This window comes from Spermophilus citellus, assembly GCF_964194105.1.
Source record: "Spermophilus citellus genome assembly, chromosome: 6".
Lineage (NCBI taxonomy): Eukaryota > Metazoa > Chordata > Mammalia > Rodentia > Sciuridae > Spermophilus > Spermophilus citellus.
Genome location: NC_138187.1, coordinates 67872307 through 67885733, shown reverse-complemented (window position 1 = coordinate 67885733; position 13427 = coordinate 67872307). Strand labels below are relative to the sequence as shown.

Here is a 13427-nt window from a genome sequence, read left to right as displayed (position 1 = left end):
AAATAATTAATTTAAGCATTTTTATGTTAAAATACAACCTGGCTTTGAAACTAAACTTTTTGTAAAGAAAATTGTATTTCAAAATGTTATCTCTGCCTGTATTTAAGAACTATTTTGATCCTTGAATAATGTTGCTGTTATTTATCAGTTATCATTTGAGTAATGTATGTGGGATAAAAGGCCGTGTGATTTAATAACTTCCTTTTAACATTTTTTTTAAGATTCTGCTTTCATTTAAGTTTTTAAACTTTCCCCCACAATGGTATAAGACCAAAAACTTAATGAAATGTATCCCTAGGTTTTAGAGGAACGAAATGACATCCAAAGGCAACTTTCTCAAAAAGAGAATGTCAGAATATTACAAGATGGGATTCTTTGCAAACAAAAGGAGATAGAAACGACACAAGAGAAAATGAGTTCTGAGGTATTTTCTTAATTATTTTCAAATATATATATATACATGTATTTGCATATGGCATATTTTTTAAAACCAGCTATACACATCATGGAAAATACAGAGAATTTTTAAATCATATATTTATAGACATAATGCATATATTTGGGAGAGGAGAAAGATGGCGGCGGGAAGTGAGTAAGCCCCTCCTGTTCCGTGCCCCGCACCACCGCGTCTGAAAAGCTAAGACAGACAGCTGCGACTCAGCATTAAGCTATCCGGCTGAGGCGGCTGGTCAGCGCTTCTCATTCCCCGGAGGTGGATGCCTGCCGGGCCTTCGTGGGTAGTGGCCGCAGGGTCCAGGCGGGGCTTGGGAGACAGTGGGGACCCGCCCGAGGCGTTGGTCGCCCGGCAGGGGGAGGCGAACTGCAGCCGTTTGCTGAGGACACCACTGTGGCAGAGGGCTGGCGTGGCAGGACTGCGGCGGAGGAGATAAATTCATTGAAGCCTGCTGCAGCAGGTGTGTGGTCTCCTGGTTCTCCCTCTCCACGCATCAGGGAAACCTTAAGAGCCCCTCCCAGCTCTCCCGAGAGTGCTACAGCCAGCCCAAGGGAGTCAGAGGTGCTGCGGGACTGCCGCTCCCTCCAGGGCTGGCTGTTGAGGTCTCTTGCACCAGCTACGGGGGTGTGGCTACAGGAGGGCAAGCAAAATTCGCTGAGGATTCTCAGCACCAAGCTCTACAAGCTTAGGGTCTGAGGGAATGGCAATCTGGAGGAGTGAGCCCAGTCGTTCATGAAAACAGGGCTCCCGGGAGCAGCAGACCTGGCCTGTAGCCAGTATTGTGGTGAGAGGGGCCTGGCTAGAGGAAAAGTGGAAGTGTTTGGACACAAGAGGAGGCCCTAGGCACTCAGGATTGGAGACTCGCCCAGTCTGGGAGGAGCTGCTGCACAGTGATTGGTTCCCGAGTACTGATGGGAAAGACCTGACCTGGGGGGCACAGTGCCACCTAGTGGAAGAGAAGTTAATCAAACTCTAAGACGGCATTTATTAGTCTTTTTTATTGTTTTGTTTTTTTTTGTTTGTTTGTTTGTTTGTTTTTTCTTTTTTTTTGATTGATTGGGGTTTTTCTTTCATCTTCATTTTTCAATCTTGTTTTTTCTTTCTTTTCTTTTTTTTTCTCCTCCTTCTTTCTCTTCTAATCTCAATTTTATTATTTTTTTTAATTATTATTAATATTTTTTTAAATTTTTGTTCTTTTTTAGTTCCTATTTCTTTCTTCTTTTGTCTTTTCATTTTTCTTATCACCCCTTCCTTGAATTCTACCTGCCTACTCTCATTCTCCTTAGTGACTTCTTCCCTTCCCTTCTAATACCTTTCCTCCCTAGCATCAAATAAATTTATAGGAAAATAACAGTAACCCAGCAGTCAACCAGAACAAGAAGCAACATGAGCAGCTTCAAGAAGCAAGGAAGAAGAGGAGTACAAGCAATGCAGGACAGCCTAAATATTCAAGAGGACCTAGAGTCATCAGAAAAATGGTCATATAAAGACCTCAAGGAACACCTTAGACAGATGGAATGGAACCTCAAAGAGGATACGAGACAGCAAATTCAAGCAGCGAAAGAACACATTGAGAATGAGTTACATAAACAGCTAAAAGAAGAAGTTAAGCATCTTTATAAGGAGATAGAGATTATAAAAAATAATCAAACAGTAATTCTAGAAATGAAGGAAACGATAAACCAAATTAAAAACTCAATCGAGAGTATCACTAACAGAGTGGAGCAAGTAGAAGCCAGAACGTCAGATAATGAAGACAAAATATATCAACTTGAAAAGAGTCTAGCCAACTCAGATAGGCTGGTTAAAAATCACGAGAAAAACATCCAAGAGATTTTGGATAACTTAAAAAAACCAAACTTACGAGTCATCGGGATAGAGGAAGGCACAGAGATTCATGCCAAGGGAATGAATAACCTGCTGAATGAGATAATTACAGAAAACTTTCCAGAAATAAAAAAGGAAACAGATATACAAATTGTAGATGCATACAGGACACCGAGCACACAAAATCACAGTAGACCAACGCCAAGACACATTGTTATGAAGCTATCCAATATACAGAACAAGGAGAAAATATTAAAAGCTACAAGAGAAAAGAGACAGATTACATTTAGGGGTAAACCAATAAGGTTGACAACGGATTTTTCATCACAGACGCTGAAAGCGAGAAGATCCTGGAACAACGTATTTCAAACACTGAAAGACAATGGATGCCAACCAAGAATTCTGTATCCAGCAAAATTAAGCTTCAGATACGACAACGAAATAAAAATCTTTCATGATAAACAAAAGCTAAAAGAATTTGCAGCCAGAAAACCTGCATTGCAAAGCATTTTGAGCAAAACACTACACGAGGAAGAGATGAAAAACAATAACCAAAACCATCAGTGGGAAGTGCCTCAGTAAAGACAGAGGGCGAGGGGAAAGATAATCACGGAGAAACAAACTAAATATTTAAAAAAAAAAAAAAGGATAAACATTCAAACATGGATGGAAGTTCAAACCATATATCAATAGTAACTCTGAATGTTAACGGCCTAAACTCTCCAATAAAGCGACATAGGCTGGTATCATGGATTAAAAAAACAAATCCAACAATATGCTGCCTCCAGGAGACACATCTGATTGGAAGAGACATACACAGGCTGAAGGTGAAAGAATGGGAAAAAATATACCATGCACACAGTTCTCGTAAGCAAGCAGGAGTGGCCATCCTCATATCGAATAAAATCGACTTCAAGACTAAGTTAATCAAAAGGGATAAAGAAGGTCATTATATACTGTTAAAAGGAACCATTCACCAACAAGACATAACAATTATCAATATTTATGCACCAAACAATGGTGCTGCGACATTCATAAAACAAACTCTCCTCAAGTTCAAGAATCAAATAGACCACAACACAATAATTATGGGTGACTTCAACACACCTCTTTCACCGTTGGACAGATCCTCCAAACAAAAATTGAATAAAGAAACTATAGAACTCAATATCACAATCAACAACCTAGACTTAACTGACATATATAGAATATATCAACCATCATCAAATGGATATACTTTTTTCTCAGCAGCACATGGATCCTTCTCAAAAATAGACCATATATTATGCCATAGGGCAACCCTCAGTAAATATAAAGGGGTGGAGATAATACCATGCATTTTATCTGATCATAATGGAATGAAACTGGAAATCAATGATAAAAGAAGGAAGGAAAAATCCTACATCACATGGAAAATGAACAATATGTTACTGAATGATCAATGGGTTACAGAAGACATAAAGGAGGAAATTAAAAAATTCTTAGAGATAAATGAAAATACAGACACAACATATCGGAATCTATGGGACACAATGAAAGCAGTTTTAAGAGGAAAATTCATCGCCTGGTGGTCATTCCTCAAAAAAAGAAAAAACCAACAAATAAATGAGCTCACACTTCACCTCAAAGCCCTAGAAAAGGAAGAGCAAAACAACAGCAAATGTAGCAGAAGGCTAGAAATAATTAAAATTAGAGCAGAAATCAATGAAATTGAAACAAAAGAAACTATTGAAAAAATTAACAAAACTAAAAGTTGGTTCTTCGAAAAAATAAATAAGATCGACAGACCTTTAGCCATGCTAACGAAGAGAAGAAGAGAGAGAACTCAAATTACTAACATACGGGATGAAAAAGGCAATATTACAACAGATCCTACAGAAATACAGAAGACAATTAGAAATTATTTTGAAAACCTATATTCCAACAAAATAGAAGATAGTGAAGACATCGATAAATTTCTTAAGTCATATGATTTGCCCAGACTGAGTCAGGAGGATACACACAATTTGAACAGACCAATATCAATGGATGAAATTGAAGAAGCCATCAAAAGACTACCAACCAAGAAAAGCCCAGGACCGGATGGATATACAGCGGAGTTTTACAAAACCTTTAAAGAAGAATTAAAACCAATACTTTTCAAGTTATTTCAGGAAATAGAAAAAGAGGGAGCTCTTCCAAACTCATTCTATGAGGCCAACATCACCCTGATTCCGAAACCAGACAAAGACACCTCAAAGAAAGAAAACTACAGACCAATATCTCTAATGAACCTAGATGCAAAAATCCTCAATAAAATTCTGGCGAATCGAATACAAAAACACATCAAAAAAATTGTGCACCATGACCAAGTAGGATTCATCCCTGGGATGCAAGGATGGTTCAACATACGGAAATCAATAAATGTTATTCACCACATCAATAGACTTAAAGATAAGAACCATATGATCATCTCGATAGATGCAGAGAAAGCATTTGACAAAGTACAGCATCCCTTTATGTTCAAAACATTAGAAAAATTAGGGATAACAGGAACCTACCTTGACATTGTAAAAGCTATCTATGCTAAGCCTCAGGCCAGCATCATTCTGAATGGACAAAAGTTGAAGGCATTCCCTCTAAAATCCGGAACAAGACAGGGATGCCCGCTATCTCCACTTCTATTCAATATAGTTCTCGAAACACTGGCCAGAGCAATTAGACAGACGAAAGAAATTAAAGGCATAAAAATTAGAAAAGAAGAACTTAAATTATCACTATTTGCAGATGACATGATTCTATACCTAGAAGACCCAAAAGAGTCTACAAAGAAACTACTAGAACTAATAAATGAATTCAGCAAAGTGGCAGGATATAAAATCAACACGCATAAATCAAAGGCATTTCTGTATATCAGCGACAAATCTTCGGAAACGGAAATGAGGAAAAACACTCCATTCAAGATATCCTCAAAAAAAATAAAATACTTGGGAATTAACCTAACAAAAGAGGTGAAAGATTTATATAATGAAAACTACAGAACCCTAAAGAGAGAAGTTGATGAAGATCTTAGAAGATGGAAAAACATACCCTGTTCATGGATAGGCAGAACTAACATCATCAAAATGGCGATATTACCAAAAGTTCTCTATAGGTTTAATGCAATGCCAATCAAAATATCAACGGCATATCTTGTAGAAATTGACAAAGCAATCATGAAATTCATATGAAAAAATAAAAGACCCAGAATAGCAAAAGCAATTCTAAACAGGAAGTGTGAATCAGGCGGTATAGCGATACCAGATTTCAAACTATATTACAAAGCAATAGTGACAAAAACAGCATGGTACTGGTACCAAAACAGGCGGGTGGACCAATGGTTTAGAATAGAGGACACAGAGACTGATCCACAAAGTTACAACTATCTTATATTTGATAAAGGGGCTAAAAGCATGCAATGGAGGAAGGATAGCATCTTCAACAAATGGTGTTGGGAAAACTGGAAATCCATACGCAACAAAATGAAACTGAACCCCTTTCTCTCGCCATGCACAAAAGTTAACTCAAAATGGATCAAGGAACTTGATATCAAACCAGAGACTCTGCATCTGATAGAAGACAAAGTTGGATCCGATCTACAAATTGTGGGGTCGGGCTCCAAATTCCTTAATAGGACACCCATAGCACAAGAGTTAACAACAAGAATCAACAAATGGGACTTAATTAAACTTAAAAGTTTTTTCTCAGCAAGAGAAACAATAAGAGAGGTAAACAGGGAGCCTACATCCTGGGAACAAATCTTTACTCCTCACACTTCAGATAGAGCCCTAATATCCAGAGTATACAAAGAACTCAAAAAATTAGACAATAAGAGAACAAATAACCCAATCAACAAATGGGCCAAGGACCTGAACAGACACTTCTCAGAGGAGGATATACAATCAATCAATAAGCACATGAAAAAATGCTCACCATCTCTAGCAGTCAGAGAAATGCAAATCAAAACCACCCTAAGATACCATTTCACTCCAGTAAGATTGGCAGCCACTATGAAGTCAAACAACAATAAGTGCTGGAGAGGTTGTGGAGAAAAGGGTACACTTGTACATTGCTGGTGGGACTGCAAATTGGTGCAGCCAATTTGGAAAGCAGTTTGGAGATTCCTGGGAAAGATGGGAATGGAACCACCATTTGACCCTGCTATTGCCCTTCTTGGACTATTCCCTGAAGACCTTAAAAGAGCATGCTACAGGGATACTGCCACATCGATGTTCATAGCAGCACAATTCACAATTGCTAGACTGTGGAACCAACCCAGATGCCCCTCAGTAGATGAATGGATAAAAAAAATGTGGCATCTATACACAATGGAGTACTATGCAGCAATACAAAATGACAAAATCATAGAATTTGCAGGGAAATGGATGGCACTAGAGCAGATTATGCTTAGTGAAGCTAGCCAATCCCTAAAAAACAAATACCAAATGTCATCTTTGATATAATGAGAGCAACTATGAACAGAGCAGGGAGGAAGAGTAGGAAGAAAAGATTAACATTAAACAGAGACATGAGATGGGAGGGAAAGGGTGAGAAAAGGGAAATTGCATGGAAATGAAGGGAGACCCTCATTGCTATACAAAATTACATACAAGAGGTTGTGAGGGAATGGGAAAATAAACAAGGAGAGAAATGAATTACAGTAGATGGGGCAGAGAGAGAAGCTGGGAGGGGAGGGGAGGGGGGATAGTAGGGGATAGGAAAGGTAGCAGAATACAACAATTACCAATAGGACATTATGTAAAAATGTGGAGGTGTAACCGATGTGACTCTGCAAGCTGCATTTGGGGTAAAATTGGGGGTTCATAACCCACTTCAGTCCAATGTATGAAGTGGGTTATGTCAAGAGCTTTGTAATGTTGTGAACAACCAATAAAAAAAAAAAAAAAAGAACTTACAAAAAAAAATACATATATTTGGGGGTAGGGTAGTGGCATTTTTAGCCCATTGAATAAAGTAATGTTCTTAATTCATTTCTATTAGTCTATAACAGTCAACTAATTATTTGAACAATGTCCTGATCTAAGGAAAAGGCTTTTAATATTGTTCATAGGAATTAATGATTTTTCTATAATTGCAAAACCCTTGCTACTAACAGTAGGTGTTGTAGTTGTTGGCAGTGATTTCACTCCCCTGATATGTTAATGGGGAGATTTGCTACTCCTAAGTAAGGAGGAAGTATACTACTATAAAGTAAGGAGAAAAAGTATACCCAGCAGAGACCATATTTTGGATGTTACTTTGTCACTTTTGAGAAAAGTAAGTTTATTTCAAGTAATCTCCTATTTCAGCATGGAGAGCTTTTGAAAGCAGTGATATGCCATAGTATATGCTTCAGCAATTGTTCTTCCACTACACTACATTCCCAGCCCAAAGTTTTTGTTGTGGTGTATCTACTATAGGGGATGAAACCCAAGTCCATGCACATGCTAGGCGAGCACTCTACCACTGATCCATATCCCTGGCCCCAGATCTGTATATATTTATTTCATAGATTGCAAGATAACTTGTACAGAAAAACCATTATACTTTTCTCAAATTTGGATGTTTGAGTTAATTTTAAAACTACTTGAAAAGTCAGGCATTTCTTTATGTCCTTTTAGACATATTAGGAAAGCACAGAAATGTATTTATTATATCCAAAAGAGAGAATTAAGAAAATTATCTAGATATTGCCATTGCATTTTAAAAGAAATTTTGTTGAAATATAATGAACATACCATACAGTATATTCAGTGTTTGCTATTTATTCATATAATTGTGTAACCATCACCACAGTCAATTTTAGAACATTTCATCACCTTGAATAAAAATCCCAAATCCCTTAAATGTCACCACTTAGTCCCTTTTTCTTCCCCAGTTATAGGAAACTACCAGTCTGTCTTTTTGTCCATATAATTTTCCTGTTCTCCACATAAACAGAGTCAATCAAAAGTATTTAGTCCTTTTTGACCTGATACTTTAACTTCACATGTTTTCAGGATTTGTATGTGTTATAGCAAATATCAGTGCTTCATTTCTATTATTGAGAAGTAGAAAGATCTTAGATTGCTTCCAATTTTTGGCTAAATGCTACCATGAACAGTGATTTACAAGTTTTTGCATGAACGTGTTTTTATTCCTCTGCCATTGGATTTTATCCTCCAAGTTAATTGTGCTGATTGCATTGTCTCTCTGCCTAACTCAGGCTGTCCTTTCTGTCTCTTAAGTTTTTATTTAACTGACCTCATTTATTCAGAACTGGTTGACAATTTGCTGTTTTACTCAGTGCTTTCTTTGTTCTAACTCATTGATGTTATCATTTTCAGCAATAATCTACAGAACAATTTAGTCCTTAATTTTACATTATTATTTTTTTGCAGGACAGATAATCTTGTCTGAGTATATAATATGCATGTTATCTATCCTTGAATACATTGAAAATATTTTTACTTAAGATAAAATTAAGTACTTAATAATTTTTGAGACATTGCCATAATAAATAAAACCTTATTATATTTTTATTACAACTACATATTAAGCAATTAAATATAAAACTAAAAGCACTTAATCTAATAGAGGAGAATTGTTCTATCAAATGCTCACATTTTTCATAGCTATGGAAAAAAATCTAGATTTACCTTTGCTCATCATGTAACCAGAACTGGAAATTTTAGATTTATAGCATTTGACCAGCTGAAAATATCTGGCTACAGATTTTCTGATATACCATACCACACAACCTTAATTTGCTCATCAGAGTGCTTGCTCTAGCAGCCCAATATAAATAGATGCTAGGAATGAATTAATTCAAAACTTTAATTTAGAAATAGAGGCCAGTATTTTCAAGCCAGTGATTTTAGACTGCATCTGATTGTCATGTCAGTTATACACTGCTTAATTCAGAAAGTTATATGTACATCAGTGTCCACTGAGAGAAAGTAAGCTATAAACTATTATAAGTGGACAAAATACTATTGGCAGATGGTATTAATGAAAGATTTAAGAAGTACTGCGGATGTATTCAGGCTTCATTCTCCTCGTTTGCTGTCACTTTCAATGGTGTGATGAATGATTCGGTACAACTTGTATAGAAGACCTCTTCCATTGGCATACCTAAAATATCAAATTTTATTATAACATGAAATACAATAATAATATTAATGCTATAGTATTTGTCATCATTTATCTATATGATTTTTTTCAAATTATAGTTGATGAAGTGGTGCTTAGAATACAAAAATTTAAATGCTATTCCTTAGGAAATTTACTGCTTTTCCCCATTTTACTGAATTTTTGAGTATCTGATAAAACATAATTTAAAACAAAAATAATATGTTTCCTACAGCATGGATTGATACGCATTTTCTGTAAAGAGCCAGGTGATATTATTTTAGGCTTTGTGACACATAACGTCCCTGTTGCAGCAACTCTGTTAACTCTGCAGTTCCAGCACAAAAGTAGCCATAAATAGTGTGTATGAAGGGATATACCTAAGTTCCAGTAAAATCTTAGCACAAAAACAGAATGGGCAGATTTGTACTAGATTATCAGTAAAGATGATTTTTTTCATTCCACATTTTAGTTGCAAGAAGCACAGAATCAACACACAGAGGCTGTACGATGTGCTGAAAAGATGAAAGATCGCCTACAAAAGTGCAATTTAAAGCAGAATTCAAAAAAACTTGAGTATTTATAGGACAAATAAGCAGTATATTATGAGAATTGTATCAGTTATGATAATGAATAAATCTGTGTGAATTGAGGGAAAATTTTTATCTTTAAATACATAACTTAGGATTGGTGATATAGCTCAGTGGTAGAGCATGTGATTTTCATATATTCAAATCCTGAGTTTGATCCTCAGCACCACAAAAATAAAGAAAAGAAGTGCATAATTTTTGCACATTTTCCATAAATTTTGCACATTATATAAAACACATCCAGAAAAATTATATAGATGAGACAATTACCAAATCAACTACTTTGTAAATTTTAAAGAATTTATGTAATTACTCTTTCAGATGTTGTTTAGAAATTATATGATATTTTCAAGATTGGTCTATGATAATAATTATTGTAAATATACATTTTAGGCTTGAACTTAAAAATTCCAAGTTAAAAGTTATAATAAAAAAGCAAGCAGAGAAAAATGAACAGCTTCAGAAAAACCTGTTTAGTGCAAATTTGGTAAGTTAGTCTCCATCAATTTTTGTCATAATGAAAAGGATTTTTTTTTTTTTTTTTTTGGTACCAGGCGTTGAACTCAGGGGCACTTAATGAGCTGCTGGAATTACAGGCATGCACCACCACACCTGGCACTGAAAAAGAATTTTTATTAAGTACTAGTATATAGTAATATTTTAGGCAATATGAAAAATTTCACTGAAACATTATAAAATAAAAACAAGACAAAGTATGCTGGTCAGCATCCTATAGATGAGTCATTCCCAATCCCAAGATTAGATACAATGAAAGTAATGCCACTAAGAATCAACATAATATGTGTGAGATTAGCTACAGGAATAATCCATACCAAGTAATGGTTTATGAGGCCATTATGAGGTCTATGAGAAGTGAACTAGAAGGAAGAAATAAAAGTATATATGACCTTGGTAAAGAGGTGAGGAGCCAAGCATGATAGCACACACATTTAATCCCAGCTACACCAGAGACGAAAGCAGGAGGATCACAAATTTGAGGCCAGCTTAAGCTAAAAAGGGCTATGGATATAACTCAATTGTGGAGCACTTGCCTCACACAAAGATTCTGAGTTCTATTCTCAGTACAACAAAAGGGAGAAAAAAAGAGGTGAAGGCTGTAAATGTGGATTAGGTAATCTGGGTTGAAACCTTGAATGTTAAGGAACTCCAAGAGCATTTCCAAAGAGAAATAGAAAGGGACAGGAATAAACATCAGGGGCTGCTACTTTTAGCAATGCAGTGGAGCTAGAGGAACAAAGCAGGGAGGGTATGGTCATCATTAGCAGTTGCTCCTGGGTAATAAAGCAAAGTAGACTTTAAAAAGATCCTGGATGAACCTCAGATAATTTTTATAGGAATTATAGAATTGAAAACAGAGTTTGTGTAAAAGAAGATACTAAGTAATAAAAAATAGATCTGTAGCTGAGACCATGTATTAAAGAATATTAGAGTCTAATGGAAGGGGAAATACAGAATGATAGGAAAGCCACAAGAACCAGGGAAAAGTTGTGTTTTTGTATATCATGGAGAAGACTTAAACTTTACAAAGAAAAGGATAAGAGCAAAGAAAAAATTGAAACTTCTGGGAGAATGCTTGCAAAGAATGAGAGTACTTTTTTAATTCCAAAGTCAAGTGAAAATCAAAAATGAAAATGGAAATCAAATGAGAATTTACAAAAAAAAATTCTTAGTAAAATATGATTTTAATAAACTTGGATATCATTCTTAATAGAATGTTTCTGGTTCATCTTGAACTAAAATATAAATATAACCACTCGCTAAAATGTTTTCATTAACACCAATGTGTAAAAACTTCTATTTTAAATAAACTTTGGCAATTTAAATTCCAGAAAAAATAATGAAGAAAGTGTATACCAATTTAAACTACTTGAATAAAAGCCACTATTTTTTAAGTGTGTCTTTATTGGCATCAGGTTTATAAAATGATCACATATTACTCATGAACATAGGAGAAATAATATTTTTACAAAAAAAGGAATGAGTCTCTAGATTTTTAAAGATAATTTTCTTTTAAAATTTTTCTCAAAGTATGATGACAATACACTAGGGCTTCCACTAACAGCTTCTTTGAAGCCCTTTTGGCTTTTTTTCTTTTCTAGGTTATTTCTGCTTCCACGTACCTCCTGGTCCAAAGGCATCTTACGTGTTCCATTTTTTTTTAATGGCAGCAACTCATATAGTTTCAGTATCTCTGCCAGTTATTGATGTATAATAAACCACTTCAAAATTTAATATTTCAAAACAACATCTATTTTGTTCATAATATGCAGTTTAATTCAGACTCAGTGAGGCCCAATCAGAAGTTAGCCATTGAAGCTGGCCTGTAGCAGGGCCATCATCTAGACTACCTACATAAAGACTCCTCATGTAGTTCGGTTTCCTCATAATGTGAGAGCTTGATCATAAGGACAAGTTTCCTTAGAGAGAGTCAGGAGAAAGCTATATTCCGTTTTCTTACCTAAGAAGACATAGAGTAGTTCCATCAAATTCTGTTCACTAGAAAGCAGTTCCTAGGGCCTCATTCTCAAGAGAGTAGATTTCACAGGATAAATTTTAAAGAAAGTATATACATGTTATAAAACTGCTACTTTAAATAATCATTGTGTCCAAAGAAAAGTAGTTCTTCTCAACTCAGTATGTGTTATAGCAAATATCAGTGTTTCATTTCTATTATTGAGAAGTAGAAAGACCTTAGAGTGCTTCCAATTTTTGGCTAAATGCTACCACCAAATTTTAATTACTGTTTAACATGCTTCCTAATTTGTGGAAAGAATCAGAAGATTACAGGATAATGTTCTTTAATTCTGTCATTTTTGTTCCAAAAAATGCACAGTTCATGTAACTAACTAAACTTTTAAACTGGGAAATAGCATTACTCTTTACTGAGGACAATTACTTCTTGAAATGCAATTAAAATTAATTTAAAACACTTGCACTTCAAAAAAGCTGTTGACCTTAGAATCCATATTTACAAGATTTATTAATTAGAGACTTATTCTCAAAGTCTTATTCTGGGAGTCACTTTTGATACAGGCCTAGATAACTTAATATGATGTCCCTAAAAGGTCTCTAGAAATTATGAGGAGTGAAGTTGGGGCAAGGGTAAAAGACTCTCTACTAAGAACTAACTTAGTCATTTTAAGAAGTAGAGACATAAAACAGTCATAGAAAAATAAAAGTTTAAAATCAAGTATAGATGTTTTGTTGACAAAATGGTGAGTATAAAGAATACATTTTTGTGATTCCTAGTGATTTTAACTTTCTTAATTTTCTGAGTAACTTAAGGGACCACATTCTAAGAGTCTAATAAAGATTATGTTTTATTGCAACTGAATTTATGTCAAAATTTGTTGTTAATTTTGTGTTTGACCATGCTCAGTCTGCTTCCTTCATTATCAAACTATATT

The 13427-nt window shown here is 35.2% G+C and overlaps 1 protein-coding gene across 1 annotated transcript in view; it reads left to right on the top strand.

Annotated features, from left to right (window-relative positions):
- Window positions 1-13427, top strand: part of LOC308652066 (ankyrin repeat domain-containing protein 26-like) — a 43174-nt gene that overhangs the window by 14488 nt on the left and 15259 nt on the right. Inside the window, exons 5-7 of the mRNA XM_081299763.1 lie at window positions 299-424; window positions 9882-9952; window positions 10393-10486. Of these exons, the coding sequence (XP_081155889.1) occupies window positions 299-424; window positions 9882-9952; window positions 10393-10486 (291 nt within the window). The remainder of the gene's footprint in view (window positions 1-298; window positions 425-9881; window positions 9953-10392; window positions 10487-13427) is intronic.